The sequence below is a fragment of the Vulpes vulpes genome, chromosome 11 (assembly GCF_048418805.1).
Source record: "Vulpes vulpes isolate BD-2025 chromosome 11, VulVul3, whole genome shotgun sequence".
In the NCBI taxonomy this organism is placed as follows: Eukaryota; Metazoa; Chordata; class Mammalia; order Carnivora; family Canidae; genus Vulpes; species Vulpes vulpes.
In genome coordinates, this window is record NC_132790.1 from 16,963,845 (window position 1) to 16,983,083 (window position 19,239).

The 19,239-nt window shown below is 40.7% G+C and overlaps 1 protein-coding gene across 2 annotated transcripts in view; it reads right to left on the reverse strand.

Moving 5' to 3' along the window:
• The window catches only part of ZNF143 (zinc finger protein 143), a 60,257-nt gene extending 48,021 nt beyond the window's left edge, over nt 1-12,236 (reverse strand). Inside the window, exon 1 of one of the 2 annotated variants that reach the window (XM_026008279.2) lies at nt 12,075-12,236. In XM_026008279.2, the coding sequence (XP_025864064.2) occupies nt 12,075-12,166 (92 nt within the window). In that variant the 5' untranslated portion in view covers nt 12,167-12,236. The remainder of the gene's footprint in view (nt 1-12,074) is intronic. The other variant, XM_026008280.2, reaches the window with a different exon arrangement.
• Between the last annotated feature and the right edge of the window lie 7,003 nt (nt 12,237-19,239).

Below are 19,239 nucleotides of genomic sequence, written 5' to 3' on the forward strand. Positions count from 1 at the left end.
TAACGAAGACAAGTCAGTCACTCTATCCTCCAGTCTTGTTCTAGTCACAACTTCCTTACATTCTACAGCCACCCAGTATTGATTAGAATTCTAGTAGTTAATGATACTATCATTTAATAGTACTAATAAAAATGTTAATAATACAGGGGCGTCTGGGTGGTTCAGTTAGGTGTCTGCCTTTGGCTCAGGTCAGGATCTTAGGGTACTGGGGATGGAGCCCTGCATTGTGTTCCCTGCTCAGTGGGGAATCTGCTTTTCCCTATGCCCCCACCCTGCTTGTGCAGCAAATCATTTGCTGTTTATATCTTTATCATTTGCTCTTTAAATTTTAAATCATTTAAATCATTTTTAAATGATAAAAAATGCTGTATCATTTAAACAGCAAATGATAAAGATAATAAGCAACCCTTTCATAATACTTACTATATGCCAGGAAGTACTACTAATTCATTTAAGCCTTCTAGCAGTCCTATAAATAAAATACCATTTTATCCCAATTTTGCAGATGAAGAAAATTAAGCTAAGAAAGGTTAAATTGTATCCTTAACTTCACAAAGTGGCAAAGTCTAACTTCTAACCCTTTGGCTCAACAACTTTTTTTTTTTTTAAAGGCTTTATTTATTTGACAGAGAACACATGTAGGCAGAGCTGCAGGCAGAGGGAGAGAGGGAGAAGCAGGCTCCCCACTGAGCAAATTGCCCAATGAGGGGCTCGATTCCAGAATCCTGGGATCACCACCTGAGCCAAAGGCAGACGCTTAACCGACAGAGCCACCCAGGCTCTTCTGGCTCAACAGCTCCTACATGAGCTACTGGATTATTTGCCACTCCCTGAAAAGCCCAACATGTCTCTTGCATCTAGGCCTCTATACATTATTCACACCATCTAGAACTCTTCCTCCTGTCTTAGCTAAATTCTTCCAGTCAGATTCTACCAGAAAATTTTATCTGAACTTCCTAAATTGGGGCAGAATGCCTTAGATGTATTTCCCACAATACTGTCTATATATAACACTTATTACAGTATACTTTAATTACCTGTTCTTCTCTAGAGTGGAAGTAGTGTTATCTACAGTAACAAACTACTAGAACAAAATCTCTAAGGAGGATGCCCCTGAAAGTAAGATGAGAAAGTGTGGGTCATACCTAGGAAGGAATGCATATAAGAGGTAATATAACATACTTAAGAATGAGGACTCTGGATCCAGACAACCGCTTCAAAATCTCACTGTACCACATATTATCTATGTGACCAGAGGCAAGTTACTTAACAGCTCTGTGCCACAGTTTCCCTATCTGTAAATGGAGGGTACTTAACAGACCTGTTAGATTGCTTAGAACAATAAATTGCTTAGAACAACACCTGGCATTACTACTAATTAGAAGTTTTAAGCTAAATGAAAATAGATTTATAGCTCTATATCTCTATCTATTGACTGTTTCCTCCTGTTGCTGTAAAAAGGGTACTGCAGGGAAGAAAGCAAGTAAAAATAGGCTTTGGAGATAATTATTTCTTTACGCTAAATCTTTACTGAGGGGGGCCTGGCTAGTGCAGTTGGTTGGGTGTCCGCCTCACGTCATGATCTCAGTGTTGTGAGATAGAGCCCTCCCCTGTCAGGCTCTATGCTCAGTGCAGGGTTTGCTTGGGCTTCTCTCTCCTGCTCCCTCTGCCCCTGCCCTCTGTACTCTCTCTTCTCTAAAATCAATCAATCAATCAATCAATCAATCTTTAAAAATGTCTTTACTGACACATAATCCACAAACCACAATATTTACCCATTTAAGGTCTACAATTCAATGGCTCTAGTATATTCAAAGTTGTACAAACATCACCACCACCTTCATTCAGAATATTTTTATCATCTTCTGAAAGAAAATTTTCTCTCTCCCCTCCCAAAGTCCTAAGCAACCACTAAGCAACCTTCTATCTCTACAGATCTTTTTCTGCATTTCATATAAATGGAATTATACAGTATGTGGTCTTTTGTGACTGGCTTTATTCACTTAAAGTATTTTCAAGCTTCATCCATGTTGTAGTATTTATCAGTATCTCACTCCTTTTTATTGCTGAATAACAGTCCATTATATGAATGTACCACATTATTTATCCAATCGTCTGAGTTGTCTGTATTTAGATATTTGAGCCATTTTCCACTTTTTGGCCATCATATACAATAGTGTTCAAGTTTTTGTGTGGACATGTGTTTCACTTCTCTTGGGGATATGGTTTTTTTTTTTAATTTTTTTTTAATTTTATTATTTATGATAGTCACACACAGAGAGAGAGAGAGAGAGAGAGAGAGAGGCAGAGACATAGGCAGAGGGAGAAGCAGGCTCCATGCACTGGGAGCCCGATGTGGGATTCGATCCCGGGTCTCCAGGATCGCGCCCTGGGCCAAAGGCAGGCGCTAAACCGCTGCGCCACCCAGGGATCCCCTCTTGGGGATATGTATTTACACCTGTAATTCCTGGGTCATATAGTAACTCTGTGCTTAAATTTTGAGGAACTGTCAAATTTTTCCAAAGCAACTGCACCATCTTACATTCCCAGTAGCAATGTATGAGGTTCCAACTTCTCAATTTCTAGTCTTAGCTAACAGTTTATCAGTCTTTGATAATAGCCGTTCTTCTGGGTATGAAGCAATATCTCATTGTGGTTTTGATTTGTATTTCGCTGATGGCTAATAATATTGACCATATTTTCATGTGCTTACTGACCTTTGTTATATCCTCTCTGGAGAAATATCTACTCAGATCCTTTGTCTATTTTTGTTGTTGTTAAAATTTTTTTTAATTTTTAAAAAATTTTAAATAGGCTCCATGCCCAATGTGGAGCTTGAACTCAAGATCTCAAGATGAAGAGTTGCATGCTCTACCAATTGAGCCAGCAGGTGCCCTTCCTTTGTCTATTTTTAAAAATGGGTTGTCTTTTGGGGTGCCTGTGTGGCTCAGTCTGTTAAGCATCTGCCTTCTGCTCAGGCCATGATCCCAGGGTCCTGGGATCAAGTCCTACATCAGGCTCCCTGCTCACAGAGAGTCTGCTTCTCCCTCTGCCTCTGCCCCTTCTTGTGCTCTCATTCTCTGTCAAATAAATAAATAAAATCTCTTTTTTAAAAAATAAAATAAAATAAAATGGGTTGTCTTTTTATTGTTGAATTGTAAGAGTTCTCTATATATTCCAGATATTAATCCTTTATCAGATATAGGATTTGCCAAAAAAAAAAAAAAAGATAAAAGATTTGCAAATATTTTCTCCCATTCTATGGGTTGTCCTCCTATTTAGCCTCAAGGAATATAGTTTCAACAAGGTTATAAAATAAGAGATGCCCACCTTGAATCTTCAGATTTTCAGGGTTTTTTTTTCTTTAAAGATTTTATTTATTTATTCATGAGAGATAGAGAGAGAGAGAGAGAGTGGGGAGAGGTACAGGCACAGGCACAGGCACAGGCACAAGCAGAGGGAGAAACAGGCCCCATTCCATGCAGGGAGCCTGATGTGGGACTCGATCCCAGGTCTCCAGAACCACACCCTGGGCCGAAGGCAGCACTAAACCGCTGAGCCACTCAGGCTGCCCCAGATTTTTAGTTTTGAGGGATACCCCTACTCTTGGTATACTTTTTTTTTTTTAATTAAAATTTTTATTTATTTATGACAGTCACACAGAGAGAGAGAGAGAAGCAGAGACACAGGCAGAGGGAGAAGCAGGCTCCATGCACCGGGAGCCCGATGTGGGACTCGATCCCGAGTCTCCAGGATCGCGCCCTGGGCCAAAGACAGGCTCTAAACCGCTGCACCACCCAGGGATCCCTATACTTCATTTTCAAACCACCTTTTCAATCTGGAAAACAAACTCTATTTTAAATTCAATGCATATTATGGAAGCTTTTAATTCTTTATTAGTAATTAGTGTCCCTTTATCAAACTAAATATACCTTGAATCCAAATATAATAGCTAAAAGTGGTATTTTATTAAAAATGCATTTAAAAAAAAAGATTTTTATTTATTTGACAGAGAAGAACGGAGTATGAGCCAAGGGGAGAGGCAGAGGGAGAAGCAGACTCCCACCAAGCAGAGAGCACGATACAGGGCTCAATCCAGGAACCCCGTAATCACGACCGGAGCCAAAGGTGGATGTTTAAGGGACTGAGCCACCCAGGCACCCCTATAAATGCATTTTTAAGTGCAACCCTTAGTTTTATTCACTCAGAATAAGACTGCTTAAACTCAAAATTTCAATCTAAGTAATAGAGGCCAATAGCCGGTTTATGTACCCAATATACTGAATAACCAAAAGAAATAGAAAGACAATCATGATTCACACAAGATTAGTTCAGAGGATAACCAGGTTTTTAAAATACTTGTAGTATGCTTCAGTTAAATAGCTCTATCAGCACTAAAGAACAGTATAATATGCTTCAAGTTGAATCACTAGTTGTAAAAGAGGGAACTTACAGTATAGGTGCACTATGTACATCCTTTCTGCCAAAAACAACTCTATTTCCATTGAACACAGAAGTAGAAAGGTAAGAAAATTTTATATATTTTTAGATTAGTCTCATATTATCTATTAAAACCTGGGAGTGGAAAACTGAGCACAATTCTCAGTACACTAGGGCTGAGGAAAAATAGCCTATCAGTTGTAGCCTACTGGAGCTGCTTAGATACACTAGACATCTATTTTAGGGGACACCTAATGACAGTCAGTCAAGCATCTGCCTTCAGCTCAGGTGATGATCCCAGGATCCTGGAATGGGGCTCTGTGTTGGGCTCCCTGCTCAGCAGGGGTCCTGCTTCTTCTCCCTTCTTGTGCTCTCTCCCTATCTCTGTTGCTATCTCTGTCTCTCTCAAATAAAATCTTAAAAAAATCTATTTTAGAACTCTTCCATTTGCTTCTGTAAAAAATAAAATGCCAACTTAAAGAAACTACACATTTGTTCTCACAAAATAATTATGTTCTATTTCAATCTCTTTTGTTTAAAAGTAATTTAAAGCAAATCAGCAGGGGATCCCTGGGTGGCTCAGAGGTTTGGCGCCCGCCTTTGGCCCAGGGCGCGATCCTGGAGTCCCGGGACTGAGTCGCGGGTTGGGCTCCTGGCATGGAGCCTGCTTCTCCCTCTGCCTGTGTCTCTGCCTCTGTGTGTGTGTCTATCATAAATAAATAAACAAACAAACAAACAAATAAATAAATAAATCTATCTAAAAAAAAAAAAAGCAAATCAGCAGCAACCACCACCACTGTTAACTTATGCTAAAAAAGTATAAATATGGGGATCCCTGGGTGGCTCAGTGGTTTAGCGCCTGCCTTCAGCCCAGGGCGTGATCCTGGAGTCCCGAGATCGAGTCCCACATCAGGCTCCTTGCATGGAGCCTGCTTCTCCCTCTGTGTCTCTCATGAATAAATAAAATCTTTTTTAAAAAAAAAATATATATATATATAGAAATATAAGTATATCTTGTAAGAAAGGATTGGTCTTTTTTTTTTTTTTTTTTTTTTTTTTTTTAAGATTTTGTTTAACAGAGAGAGAAAGAGAGCGATCAAGCACATAAGCACAAGCAGGGGGAGGGAGGGAGACAGGCAGGATCCATGATGCACGGAGCCCAATGTGGGCTTGGATCATGACCTGAGCCGAAATCAAGAGTCAGACATTTAACCGACTGAGCCACCCAGGTACCCCTTAACTCATTCTTAAATTCACAACACGGCAATTGCCAACTCTATGACTTTTATACTTCAAAACCTTTCTTTTCCATCTCCTTATACATTAACTATTGCAATAACCTCTTTACCACTCTCTTTGCTCCAATCTCATCTTTCCAGTCTAATAACACTGCCAACTATCTTATATTGTTTTTATACACCATTAAACTTTTCATTGCATACATACTGTAATATAAATTTAAAAGTTAAGAAAAATAATTTCCATAGGTTAACAAATCAAATCTTTTCATTTTTCCTGGTTTTCTACTCTAACTTTGGCTATCCATATATATACATAATTTTTACAGCATTATAATATAGATAACGTTTTGTATTGTTCTTTCATTCCTATAAAGTATTATGAGTTGCCAAATAATCTTCACAACGATTACTTTTATTTATTTTTTTAAAAGATTTTATTTATTTATTCATGAGAGACACACACACACACACACAGAGAGAGAGAGAGAGAGAGAGAGGAACAGACACAGACAGAGGGAGAAGCAGGCTCCATGCAGGGAGCCCGATATGGGACTTGATCCCAGGACTCCAGGATCAGGACCTGGGTTGAAGGCGGTGCTAAACCGCTGGGCCACCAGGGCTGCCCGCTATCAATATTTTAAACACAAATCTTCAACGAAGTAATTCTTCTTGAGACTTATTAGACACTCTCTTAAGTGTGCAAAGTTCATTGCAGTATTATTTATAACAGCAAAAAATAATCAACAATCTAAAAGTACACCCAAAAGAACAAACAGATTACAGGACATCCATATATGAAACACGCAGACATGAAAAAGAATGGGATAGATATGAAATGGTAGGAAATATATCCAAGATATATTGCAAGTGGGAGAAAAAGCAAATTGCAGAAGAGTATTTATAACTGTATTCATGTTTTTAAAAATGTATTTAAGGGGATGCCTGGGTGGCTCAGCGGTTAAATGTCTGCAGTAGGCTCAAGGTGTGAACCTGGAGTCCTGGGATGGAGTCCTACATTGGGCTCCCTGCATGGAGCCTGCCTCTCTCTTTCTGTGTCTCTCATGAATAAATAAATAAAATCTCAAAAAAAAAAAAAAAAAAAGGATTTAAGTACCTGCATATGCCAGTATTTACATTTAAAAACTCAAATGGAAAAAAAAAAAACCCCAAATGGTTACCTCCCACAAAGGATTAGGAGATGGGGGTGGAGTGGAGAAAGGACTTTTAATGTTTACTGTATACATTCTATAAATTAAAGTTTTTTTTTGTTTTTGTTTTTGTTTTGTTTTGTTTTGTTTTACCATGTATGACTTTCATGATTTAAAAAAATAAAACTACTGGGGCGCCTGGGTGGCTCGGTTGGTTGGATCTGCCTTCAGCTCAGGTTGTGATTCTGAGGTCCTGGGATTGAGACCCAGGTCAGGCTCCCTGCAAGCCTGGATCTCCCTCCTCCCAGCTCGTGTTCTCTGTCACTCTTTCTCTCAAATAAATAAAATCTTAAAAAAAAAAAAAAACTATAAACAGAAGCATTAACATAGTAAGGAGCACCTAACGTTGCCTCAGGGATGCAAAGATGATGATATGTAAATTTGGGCATAAAATGATAAGTAAATATTTCCCAGGGGTAGGATTGGTAGAAAGGGCAGTCCAGCCATAGGGAACAGCTTTTAATTGTCACTGGCTCTTCTGTGGTGACTCTGTCCCTTAGTAGCCAGATCTGTCATCAGTTGAATCTTACAGTATTTGCTATTTGGCTTGTAGCTTAGGTCACCATGAATTACTAATCAGATTTTTATCATAGGTTTCATCTGTATATGGCTTAATAATTTGCTGGTATGGTCTGCATTTAAATGCTGTTCAGTTCCTGAGCAATTAACCTGCTGCTGAGCTTCTGTTTTCTCTTTTGAAAAAAAAAAAAAAAAAAAAAAGGGAGAATACCTACCTGATAGGGCCATTGTAAGAAGTGAAATTATGCAATAAAGCCCTTGCCACTCAAGATGTCCTCAAAAACCTGCCAGTTTTCTTTCTATAGGTGTGGAAAGGGAGATTCAGGAACCTTGTTTGTGGCTGAAAGGCTTGATTACTGATATCTACTGCTCTTCTCTCCTCTTACCTCTTTAAATCCCAAGTCCAGTCTGCCCAATTAGACTATAAACCTTCAAAGGTAGGTACTGTGTTCTATGGGTCTTTAAAATTTTGACACCTAAGATTATATACTCAGTAAGTATCTAATGAGTTTGATATAACTCATGTTGCATGCTTTACAAATGTCCTCCATTGTATACATCCAGGCATGTTGTCCTTCCTGCTTTAGCACATACTATTCCATGTCACTTACCTAAAATATCCGTTCCACCACCATCCCCTATTCTTTACCACAGAACTTTATCTCCTTCAAAGTACTTATCAGAATTTCTAAGTGAACTCTAAGTTCCATCATGGCTGGGTCCCCATCTGTGTTGTTCACCCCTGAATTCTCAGTGCTTACAAGAATGTCTGCCACATGTATACACTAAATATTTGCTGAAAAATGAATATAGTTCATATAAAGACATGGATAATTAACTGCCTAAGAGAGGACTAATGACTATGTCTTCTTTTATTCTAATGCTCTTTTCATCATGCCTCACCTTTTATATGTTCCTTGTACTGTGTGTATATAGCATACATAAAGTGTCATTCATTTAAATGATTCCAACTTCTTGTGACCATTACATCTGCACTACAAAAAAAAAATCTCTATTTTTCAACACAAGGCCAAAGGCATTCGTCATTATTTAACAATACACATAAATAACACAATAACATCCCTGCTATGCTGTATTAGGTACAGCACTCAAAATATTTTATCTTTCTAGGAACTACAGACATATTATATTTTAGAAGGTAAAGAAGTAGGAATGTGGTATGTTACTGAATAACCGAGGCAAGAGACTAGGCTTGAGCCAAACACTGGGTCAAGTCCTACCTTTGCTGTAAAATAAGTGGATAAGTTACTCTAAACTTCAGTTGACTCACCTGTAAAATAGGGATAACTCTAGTACTTACTTAGGTTCACATCAAATATAATAATTTTATGTATATATGTAAATCACTCAACAAGTCATTTAACTCAGTGCCCAGCTGAAATTAAGTACTAAGGGGCATTTTAAGTACAAAAAAAAAATGTAGTTTGTGGTTAAATGCCTATGTCTACACATTAATGGAAAAGTTATTTCCACAGGGTGCAGAGTTCCCACTGCAGCATAGTTTTAATATATTTCATGAGATGATAGTTGATGATGGGGTTTTGAAAGTTTATTTATAATCTCTGCATCCAATGTGGGGCTCAAACTCACCACCCCAAGGTCAAAAGTCACATGCTCTACTGACTGAGCCAGCCAGGCATCCCTGCAGCATAGTTTTATTTATGTATTTATTACTCTTTAATTTTTAAAAAAGATTTAATTTATTTGTTCATGAGAGGCAGAGACATAGGCAGAGGCAGAAGCAGGCTCCCTGCAGAGAGCCGGATGCAGAACTCAAACCCCAGGCCCCATCCCCAGGCCCAGGGATCATGCCCTGAGAGGAAGGCAGATGCTCAATCGCTGAACGACCCAGGCATCCCTGCAGCAGTTCTAAATTTGGATTAGATTTATGGGAAAGTGTGGACAAAAGTATATCATTGTTTTCAATTTTTTTTTCTATAAGGATTCAGTCTAAATCCATCTTAAAAACAAAATCATTTTGATTGACATACAATAAAGTTTGGGGGGGTGCCTGGGTGGCTCAGCTGAGCATTTACCTTCTGCTCAGGTTATGATCCCAGGGTCCTGGGATCCAGCCACACATCCAGCTCTCTGCTCAGTGGGGAGCCAGCTTCTCCCTCTCCCTCTGCCTGCCACTCTCTCTGCTTATACCCCCCCCCCCATCTCTCTGTTAAATAAATAAATAAAAATAAATAAATAAAGTTTAAAACACTCTCCTATAAAGGTCATCCCTTAAAATGAATGCAAACTAAGCACAGAATGAGGTAATGACACAATACAACTCGTTAAGAAATTTATGTCCTGAAATCAAGCCAGGAGCAAAAAGACTCAGAACTAGGTAAAACCTCAGATTTAAAAGAAAAAGAAATCTGGATAAAAACTTGAAAATAAAGTAATCACAAAAACCTCAGGACTCAGAAAGTTCCCTACATGATAATAAATGGCATATGCATCATAAATAATAATAACTAAAGTAATGGTGGAGGCATAATTCCCTAATCCAGGTAGGTCATCATCATTCCCTAAAGAACATGATGAATGCTTATTCCACTGCAATACCCAACTTGCAGCAAAGGGTTATAGACATTTTACAAATCATCTATTTGATAAAGACTTTTGCATACAGAAGTCTTACAACTCAATAATAGACAAACAATCCAATTTCAAAATGGGGAAAAGATCCAAATAGACATTTCTCCAAAGAAGGTATACACATGGCCAGTAAATACACGAAAAACATGCTTAATTAACACCATTAGCCATTGGGAAATGCAAATCAAAATCACAAGAGATATCACTTCATACCAACTAGGATGGTAACCATCAGAAAGACTGATAATAACAAGTGTTGCCAAGGATATGAGAACTCTCACACACTGCCGAGAGGAATGCAAAATGGTGCAGCCACTTTGGAAAAGTTCTACAGTTCTTCAAAAGGTTGAGCATAGAGTTATCATAATAACCAAGAAATTCTACTCCTAGGTATATATGTATATATCTCAGAGAAAAGAAAATATACTCCCACACAAAAACTTGCACACAAATGTTCACAGCATTATGTAAAATAGACAAAAAGTGAAACACCAAATGTCCATCAACAGATGAATGTTTAAATAAAACTTAGGTCCATACAATGAAATATTATCTGGCAATAAAAAGAAATGAGGTACTGACACCAGCTATAATATTAATGAACTTTCAAATATTATGCTGTTAAAAAAGCCAGTCACAAAAGTTCACATACTGTGTGATTCTGTTTACGTGAAGTGTTCAGAATAGGCAAATCCGCATAGTGGTTGGGGAAGGGGGCAGGTTTAAGACTAAACGGAGAGTAACAACTGGTACATTTTCTTTTTGGGGTAAACATGTTTTAAAATGGATTGTGGTGATGGAGGCACAATTGAATTTATCCAACTACCTAATTACACACTTCAAACGGCTGAATTGTAAGGTATGTAAATTATATCAATAAAGGTATTACTTTAAAAAAAATAAAAGGGTGTTATGGAAAAAACAGCCACTCAAGTATTTGTAAAATGCCAAATAATTATTTTCTGTAGTCAAAATACACCTGGATAAAATTCGGCATTGTATTATTTAGTGATCTCCTCACTTGTTTTCTTACTAAACACTTTAACAATGAAACTAGGCATTCAGTAAGACCAAATATTAAATACCACACAGATTTTTTTACTCAGCAAGACATGTATTTTCTAGTAACTCAGGAAAAAGGCAACCTTGACTGAACCTACAATTTTTCATCACACCCCCTACTTGATTATACCAGCTGATTAGACACTTCCAAAGCAATGGCTGAAGTTGATTTTAAACAAATAATGGGTTTAGCAATGATACACTTCCTATTTTTTGCTTAACTTCGTTAATGCGGGGGGGGGGGGGGGCATAAAATGTTTTAAAAATCAACAGGAGAGGGAATAAAATTTGGTTCACGTTCCACAAGAATACAGCACAAAGCAAGTGAAAGATTCGTTAGCTTTGGCCAAAACCGAGGGAAATGGGCAATGATAAAACTGACAATTTCTAATATTTGATGTTAGGCCTCAGCAACCTATAAATAATAATAATTAAAAAAAAGTGAAACAAGGAATTCGTGCATGATAATAGGTGGGAGGAAATTCTGGGTGCGATCTGCAGACGGGATGCCCAGCGGGCCCCGGGCCAGTCCTGCCGCCGCCGTCGGGCTGGGGCCTGGTGCGCACCGTGGCCCGGCGTCCCAGCCGGAGGAGCTTTGCCTCGGCGGCGTCAGGGGACTCGCCCCGCGCGGAGGTCAAGCCGAGAAGCGCCGCCAGGCTCCCGAGGGCTCCACCCTCCCCTCCTTCACTCCCTCCCCACGGCGGTCCCCTGAGGGGAACAGGCGGGGCGCAAAGCGCAGAGACAAGGGGGGGGGTGCGTCCTCAGCGAGAAAAGCTCCGCCGCCCCAGAGTGGCGGCCGCGGGTTATTAATAAACTCCGCTTCTGCCCAGGCGCCGCTACCGAGGCCGGCCGTGGGATCGGCAGGGCCTGCGGCGAAGGCTGAGCAGCCGGAGTCAGAGCCCGGGCCCGAGCGGGCCCGCGCCGCCGCGCTGAGGGCGGCGGCCGGGCGGAGAATAATGCACACTGGGTAAAAACACATTTATATACGAACCTCCGAGAAAATTTTCCAACAATTCCTTCGTCCGACCACCATGCACCAGGACAGGAAACAGCCGCCCGGCCCCCAGGCCCCGCAACCCGCATAGCGAGTCTGAGGTCCGCCCCCAGCCTCCATTGGGCGGTCCTTACGCCACTCACGAGACGCTCCTTGCTTGCCATTGGCTCAAGTTTAGGCGACGCGAAAGGAGACCGCCCCGTTCACGCCCCCTTTTCGTGACGTTGGCCTCGTCCGGCCTTGCATCCAGCGCCTGAATGGCTTGTGCAAGGTGCGGAATCAAAGCGTCTGTGTCTGACTGGTTGGCAGGACCGCTCGTCCTAGACTGTTACCGCCTCGCTGACAAGTGATTTATGCCGATTCTGGGGCCCCAGCGGGAGACGCCATTTTGTAGCGAGGGAGGGAGGCTGGTCCTTGTGACTAGCCGGGAGGGAGAAGGGGTGACAGGCGCCATTTTCCCCACAGGGGCTAGGAGGTGGCCTTGGCTCTCCCGGTGGGCTTCCCGGAGCGCGGTCGGGAGACTGGTTGAGCTTTGCCTAGCGATTGAGGAGTGTCGCCCCGTTGGGAGGAAGGTGGTAGGGGGCGCTAGGACAGAAAAAGACGCCTGACCGCTCCCTGGGGGCTCTCGGTTCCGGCTGAGGCCTTTGATTTGGGGAGAGGGCTCTGCCCTCCCAAGAGCTGCTGTATGCTGGTCCCTGGCTACCAAGCCTGCTCGCGCTTTTCAAGTCGCCGAGGCATCATTTGCTGGGGGGAGTGGGCTTCCTGCCCCTGCCGAAACTCCCGACGGAGCGTGGCGACTGGGTGGTCGTCCTCGACTTTGCTGGGAGACGCTGCGGATGCCTCTGCGCTTTCATGTTGCTTAGGCTCTAAGTTTGAAGTCGGCTGTAAGGGTGTCGCTACCTTCGTTTTTACTTTCCCTTTTCTTTGTGTTGCGAATTGAAGGTTAGGAGGGCAGGAAGAGGATTGACTTGGGCTCCCCAGAACTATTAAGAATGGCTACGATTCAGTGGTGAAGTTCAGGTAATAGTTTCTCGTAGCTCTCAGACTTTTTCCAAACTACTGGAAATAACGAGTTTTTTCAAGAATGTTAAGTGTTCATTTGCTTTGACAACAAGGCTGAGGAAAGGTGAGATAGTGTGGAGACAGGATTTGTTCGGTCGGGTATTCCAGGTGTAGAATCAAGGAGTTAGAAGAGAATGAGGTGGCTGGTCGCTTCAACACGTTGGTGACCTGCTCACGGTAACTGGAGAGCTGGACATTTGACTTGGTGACTTTTGCATTTCAGGTGATTATGGGATTGCCGGAAGATGAAAGCAAAAGGATGTTAAAGATAGCCAGCCTACTGAGAGTCTAGTTTGAGATGAAAGTAGTTACTATTTCTTAGGCCCTTATAAAGATGAAAAGAAATGTGACACAAAGCTGGATTAGGTGACTTAAAGCTTGAGGAATTGGCTTACAAAACAGATATGTACCCAATGGATACATTCTCTTTGTCACAGGGTATTGCTCAGATGAAGAACAAGGTGTTTTATATTTTCAGTACCTTCCAGATGTTCTTTTGCATTTTATAAACAGATGTCATTAATCAAAATAGTTTTAGGTGGGGTGCCTGGGTGGATCAGCGGTTTGGTGCCTGCCTTTGGCCCAGAGCATGATCCTGGAGACCTGGAATCGAGTCCCACATCAAGCTCCCTGCATAGAGCCTGCTTCTCCCTCTGCCTGTGTCTCTGCCTCTCTCTGTCTCTCATGAATAAATAGATAAAATCTTAAAAAAAAAAAAATACTTTTACGTACCTCAGCCAGTTATAATGAGTCCCAGATCTTTATTCATTAAGGATTGAGTACAAAATCTCAATTTTAAAATCTCCTTGTAGTTATAGGATGCAATTACAAGATATCTTTGTATTCCTAGAATCTTCTGAGTGGTTGTAAAAACTGAGTGGTAGTGGATAGGGTGCTATAAGTCTAATGATTCAGAGAGAAACCTTAATTCTGATTTTGTCACAGGTAGTGAAACTTCGTGTTAACAGTATTTACCAGACTGTAGAACGGAGTTCAAGTGTACATAGTTCTTCAGGGCCATTCATAATCTTCAGATTTTCCCCAAATCACTCCCTGTCTCATATCTTAGTACATTTTGTCAAACAAATGGCTTGTTGAAAATTCTTTCAATCAGTGCTAGTCCAGGCTCTTAAATAAAGCTGGCCCATTTCCTCAATTTTCTAAATAGGCTAACATTTCTAAACAAATGCTTTAAAAACTGCTCCCATCATATGTTTTTTAACATTCTTTCAGTAACAACACTTTGTAGAGAATGGATCATTTTGGCATATTCGTACAATGACACGACCACTATATGCTCAGGAAAAAGACAAAATTGTTTCTGGGAGATGTTTTAGGTCACTTAGTTCGATAATTTGAATGTTTTCATCGTGAATTTGTAAATATTTTTTAACACTAAAGAATTAATTTTTTTTTTTTAGAGTTTACTTATTTACAAGAGACACACACAGAGAGAGGCAGAGACACAGGCAAAGGGAGAACCAGGTTTCCTATGGGGAACCCAATGTGGGACCCAATCTCCAGACGCGGGATCATGCCCTGAGCTGAAGGCAGATGCTCAACCAAACTAAACAATTGAAAACCAAACTAGTAGCTTGTTCTCCATTAAGTTAAATGTTAGCCTGTCTCTTAATTCTCACTTTAATGGTATACAGCAGTGGTTCTTAAGCACCTTGATAATTCCTTTGAGATTCAGATGAAAGCTATGAGATGTACTACAGGTTTGAAGTTCTAGAGCACCTGGGTGGCTTTGTTGGTTAAGCTTCCAAACTTGGTTTCAGTTTTGGTCATGATCTCAGGGCCCTGAGATCCAGTCCCACCTTGGGCTCTGTTCAGCAGGGAGTCTGCTCAAGATTCTCTCTCCCAGGGGGGCCCGGTGGTGCAGCGGCTTAGCCGCCGCCTGCAGCCTGAGGTGTGATCCTGGAGACCCAGGATCAAGTCCCACGTTGAGCTCCCTGCATGGAGCCTGATTCTCCCTCTGCCTGTGTCTCTGCCTCTCTTTCTCTCTGTGTCTCTCATGAATAAATAAATAAAATCTTAAAAAAAAAATTTCTCCCTCTGCTCTCTCCTCTCATGCTTACACTCTAATAAACATTTTATTATTATTTTTAAAGATTTTATTTATTCATGAGAGACAGAGAGAGGCAGAGACAAGCCGAGGGATAAGCAGGCTGCAGGGAGCCGGACACAGGACTCTATTCCAGACTCCAGGATTACACCCTGGGCCGAAGGCAGGCACTAAATTTCTGAGCCACCCAGGGATCCCTAATAAATATTTTAAAAAAGAAAAAGCTTGAAGTTCATAGAGCTCAGGGACCCAGAGTTAAGTCCTTGTTTGTAATAAACTCATTAGGTTAACTTCATTCAGCTTCCACACTAATCAAGGTTCAATTAGAACATACTTTAGGCAGTATATGACTAGGCTATTTAAAAATCCCAATATCAGTTCTTGGTATATATGCTGATGACAGCCTAGGTATCCTACAACTGGTAATATTGTTCGTGGCTAATTGTATGAGTTCCTGTACTTCAAAAACTAAACTTATAATAATGCCAATATGAATGCAGTTTTCTTTTTTTTTTTTTTTTACTAACTCTGTCCTTCGACCAATTTGTTAACTCCATTTGAATAAAATCACTCAAATAGCTTCAAAGTTTACCTCTTGTGGTTAATGTATGTTTATTTTAGTTGCAAACTAAAAGGAAAATATACTCTCAATGTATAAAATATTATAAATCTTCCAAAGCCCCTTAAGAGAAGGGAGAAGAAATGTGTGGGAAATATCAGAAAGGGAGACAGAACATAAAGACTCCTAACTCTGGGAAACGAACTAGGGGTGGTAGAAGGGGAGGAGGGGAGGGGGTGGGGGTGAATGGGTGATGGGCACTGAGGGGGGCACTTGACGGGATGAGCACTGGGTGTTATTCTGTATGTTGGTAAATTGAATACCAATAAAAAATAAATTTATAAATAATAAAGCCTTGAATTAAAAAAAAAAATAAAGCCCCTTAAAATTCCAAGTGCCTCTGACACTGGCTACCTTGACAACATTCTAGCTATCATTTTGGTTTCTAATTAACACTAGAGCATTATAGAAGGAAAACCAGTTTCATTAATATGCATAGTAAATCTGCAGCATTTCAGCAGAGTAAGTAGTGGAGAGCGAGTGCACACACAAGCAGGGGGATGGGAGGGAGAGGAATAAGCAGAATTCCATGCAGAACCTGGTTTGAACCTGATTCAGGGCTTGATATTTGGGCCTGAAATCATGACCGGAGTCAAAACCCAAGAGTCAGATGCTCAACTGACTGAGCCACCTGGCACCCCTGGTAAACAATCTTGAGACAAAATGGCAATTTTTTGTAAGATTTATTGTATTATTTTTTTGTTGTTAAAGATTTTATTTATTCGTGAGAGACAGAGGCAGAGAGGAGAGAGAAACAGGCTCCATGCAGGGAGCCTGACGTGGGACTTGATCCCCAGTCTCCAGGATCAGGCCCTGGGCTGAAGGTGGCGCTAAACTGGTGAGCCACCCAGGCTGCTCAGATTGGTACTATTCTATAGAAAAACGCCCAGTGCTGTAATTCTGAAAAAAAAAAAAAAAAAAAAGTTTGGCTGTCTTAAATTCCTAATACTATGTGTTCTATTAAAAGATACAACAGAGGAGTGACATTTACAGGAAAACAAGAATTTTAAGGACCATCCCCCAAAACTTTGGCACCAACTACAGCTAATTGGGCTGTTTGATAGGGTGATGGATTTAAAATATGAACAGGGCATCTGGTTGGTGGAGTATGTGAGTCTTGATCTTGGGGTAATGTGTACAAAACCCATGTTGGGCCTAGAGTTACTTAACAATAAATGAACTAGTAGCAAAACAAAATATGGGGAGATACAATCTCAAACTATTTACTCCCAATCTCTAGACTACTTACAACTAAATAATCATGAATAAAACTTTTTTTATGAATAAAACTATTAAATTTAGAAACATTTCATGTTATCTTTAGAGAACTTTAACCAAATTTGAGACTTAACAAAACTGAAAATTGAGATTCATATAAAATTCACCATTCTTGTGTTTACTTTAGTAGCTTTTAGAATTTTCAAATGGCTGTACAAACCATCACCACTATCTAACCTAAAACATCATCCCCAGAAGAAACCCTGTACCACCCATTAGCAGGAATTCTTCATTCCTTCTCCACCCACCACCACCACTTTGTCTCTGAACTTAATTCTAGACATTACATACGAATGGAAAGTTTTGTCTGACTTCTTTCACAATTTCAAGGCTCATTCACTTTTAAGATTTTATTTGTTCATGAGAGACAAAGACATAGGCAGAGGAAGAAGGAGGCTCCACATGGGAAGCACAATGTAGGACTTGATCCCAGGACTCCAGGATCATGACCAAAGGCAAAAGTAGACGCTCAACCACTGAGCCACCCAGGTGCCACAAGGCTCATCCACATTGTAACACTTAACAGTACTTTATTACTTTTTATTGCCTAATATCCAATGGACTGTATGGCTATACATTTTATCCACCCACCAATTAATGGTTATTTGGGTTGTTTCTTCTACCTTTTGGCTATAATGCTACTGTGAACAATTGTGCATACGTTTCATTTCTTTTGGTTATGTGTATCTAGTAGTAGAATTTCTGGATTACATTATTTTCAGTCTTCTAGGAACTGCCAAACTTTTCTATAAGCATTTTCATTTAAAAAAAAATTTTTTTTTTTTTATGATAGTCAGAGAGAGAGAGAGAGAGAGAGAGAGGCGCAGAGACATAGGCAGAGGGAGAAGCAGGCTCCATGCACCGGGAGCCCGATGTGGGATTCGATCCCGGGTCTCCAGGATTGCGCCCTGGGCCAAACCGCTGCGCCACCCAGGGATCCCAAGCATTTTCATTTTATCAGCAGTTTATGAGGGTTTCAATTTCCAACATCCTCACCAAACTTGTAATGTTCATCTTAAGACATGTTAGTAGGTGTGAAATATTTCCTTGTGATTTCCCTACTGACTAGTGATGTTCAACATCTTTTCCTGATATTGGCCATCTATCTTTGGAGAAATTTTCCAGTAGGCTCTACACCCAACATGGGGCTTGAACTCATGACCCCCAAATTGTCACCTGCTCTACTGAGCCAGCCAGGCACCCTGATTCCTTTTTAAATTGGTGTCTTTGTTCTGAGAGTCCTCTATATACTCAGGATTTGCAGATATTTTCTCATAATCTCTGGGTTGTCTTTTCACTTGCTGGTAAAGTGTCCTTTGAAGCAGTTTAAAGGGACACCTGGATGGCTCGGTGGTTAAGCTTTTTTGGCTCAGGGTGTGATCCTGGGGTTGAGGCTCCTGAGGGGAGCCTGCTTCTACCTCTGCCTATGTCTCTGCCTCCTCTGTGTCTCTCATGAATAAAAAATTCTTAAAAAAGAAAAATGAAGCAATTTAAAATTTTGATGTTCAAATCACCTGTTTAATCTTTTGTTGCTTGTGTTTTGGCGTTAGATCCAACAAACTGTTGCCTAATTTATAGTCCAAGATTTATGCCAATTTTTTATGTCAATATTTTTTAAGAGTTCTGGAGGTTAAGGGACGCCTGGGTGGCTCAGCGGTTGAGCATTTGCCTTTGGCTCAGGGTGTGATTCTCAAGTCCAGGATCAATTCCCACATTGGGCTCATTGCAGGGAACCTGCCTCTCCCTCTGCCTAGGTCTCTGCCTCTCATGAATAAAATCCTTAAAAAAATTTTTTTTTTGGAGTTTGAGACTTTTATTTTTTTTAATTCATGAGAGACACAGAGAGGCAGAGACACAGGCAGAGGGAGAAGCAGGCTCCACATGGGGAGCCTGACGTGGGACTCCATCCCAGGTTTCCAGGATTAGGCCCTGGGCTGAAGGCGGTACTAAACTGCTGAGCCACCCAGGCTGCTGCCCTGGAGTTTGAGATCTTCTATTTAAATCTTTGAACCACTTTGAGTTAATTTTTTGTGTAGTTTGAGTATAGATACCCAGCTGTCTCAGAACCACTGGTTGAAAAGATTATTCTAATACTGAATGGTCTTGGCTTCATTGTCAAAAATCAATTGACCATA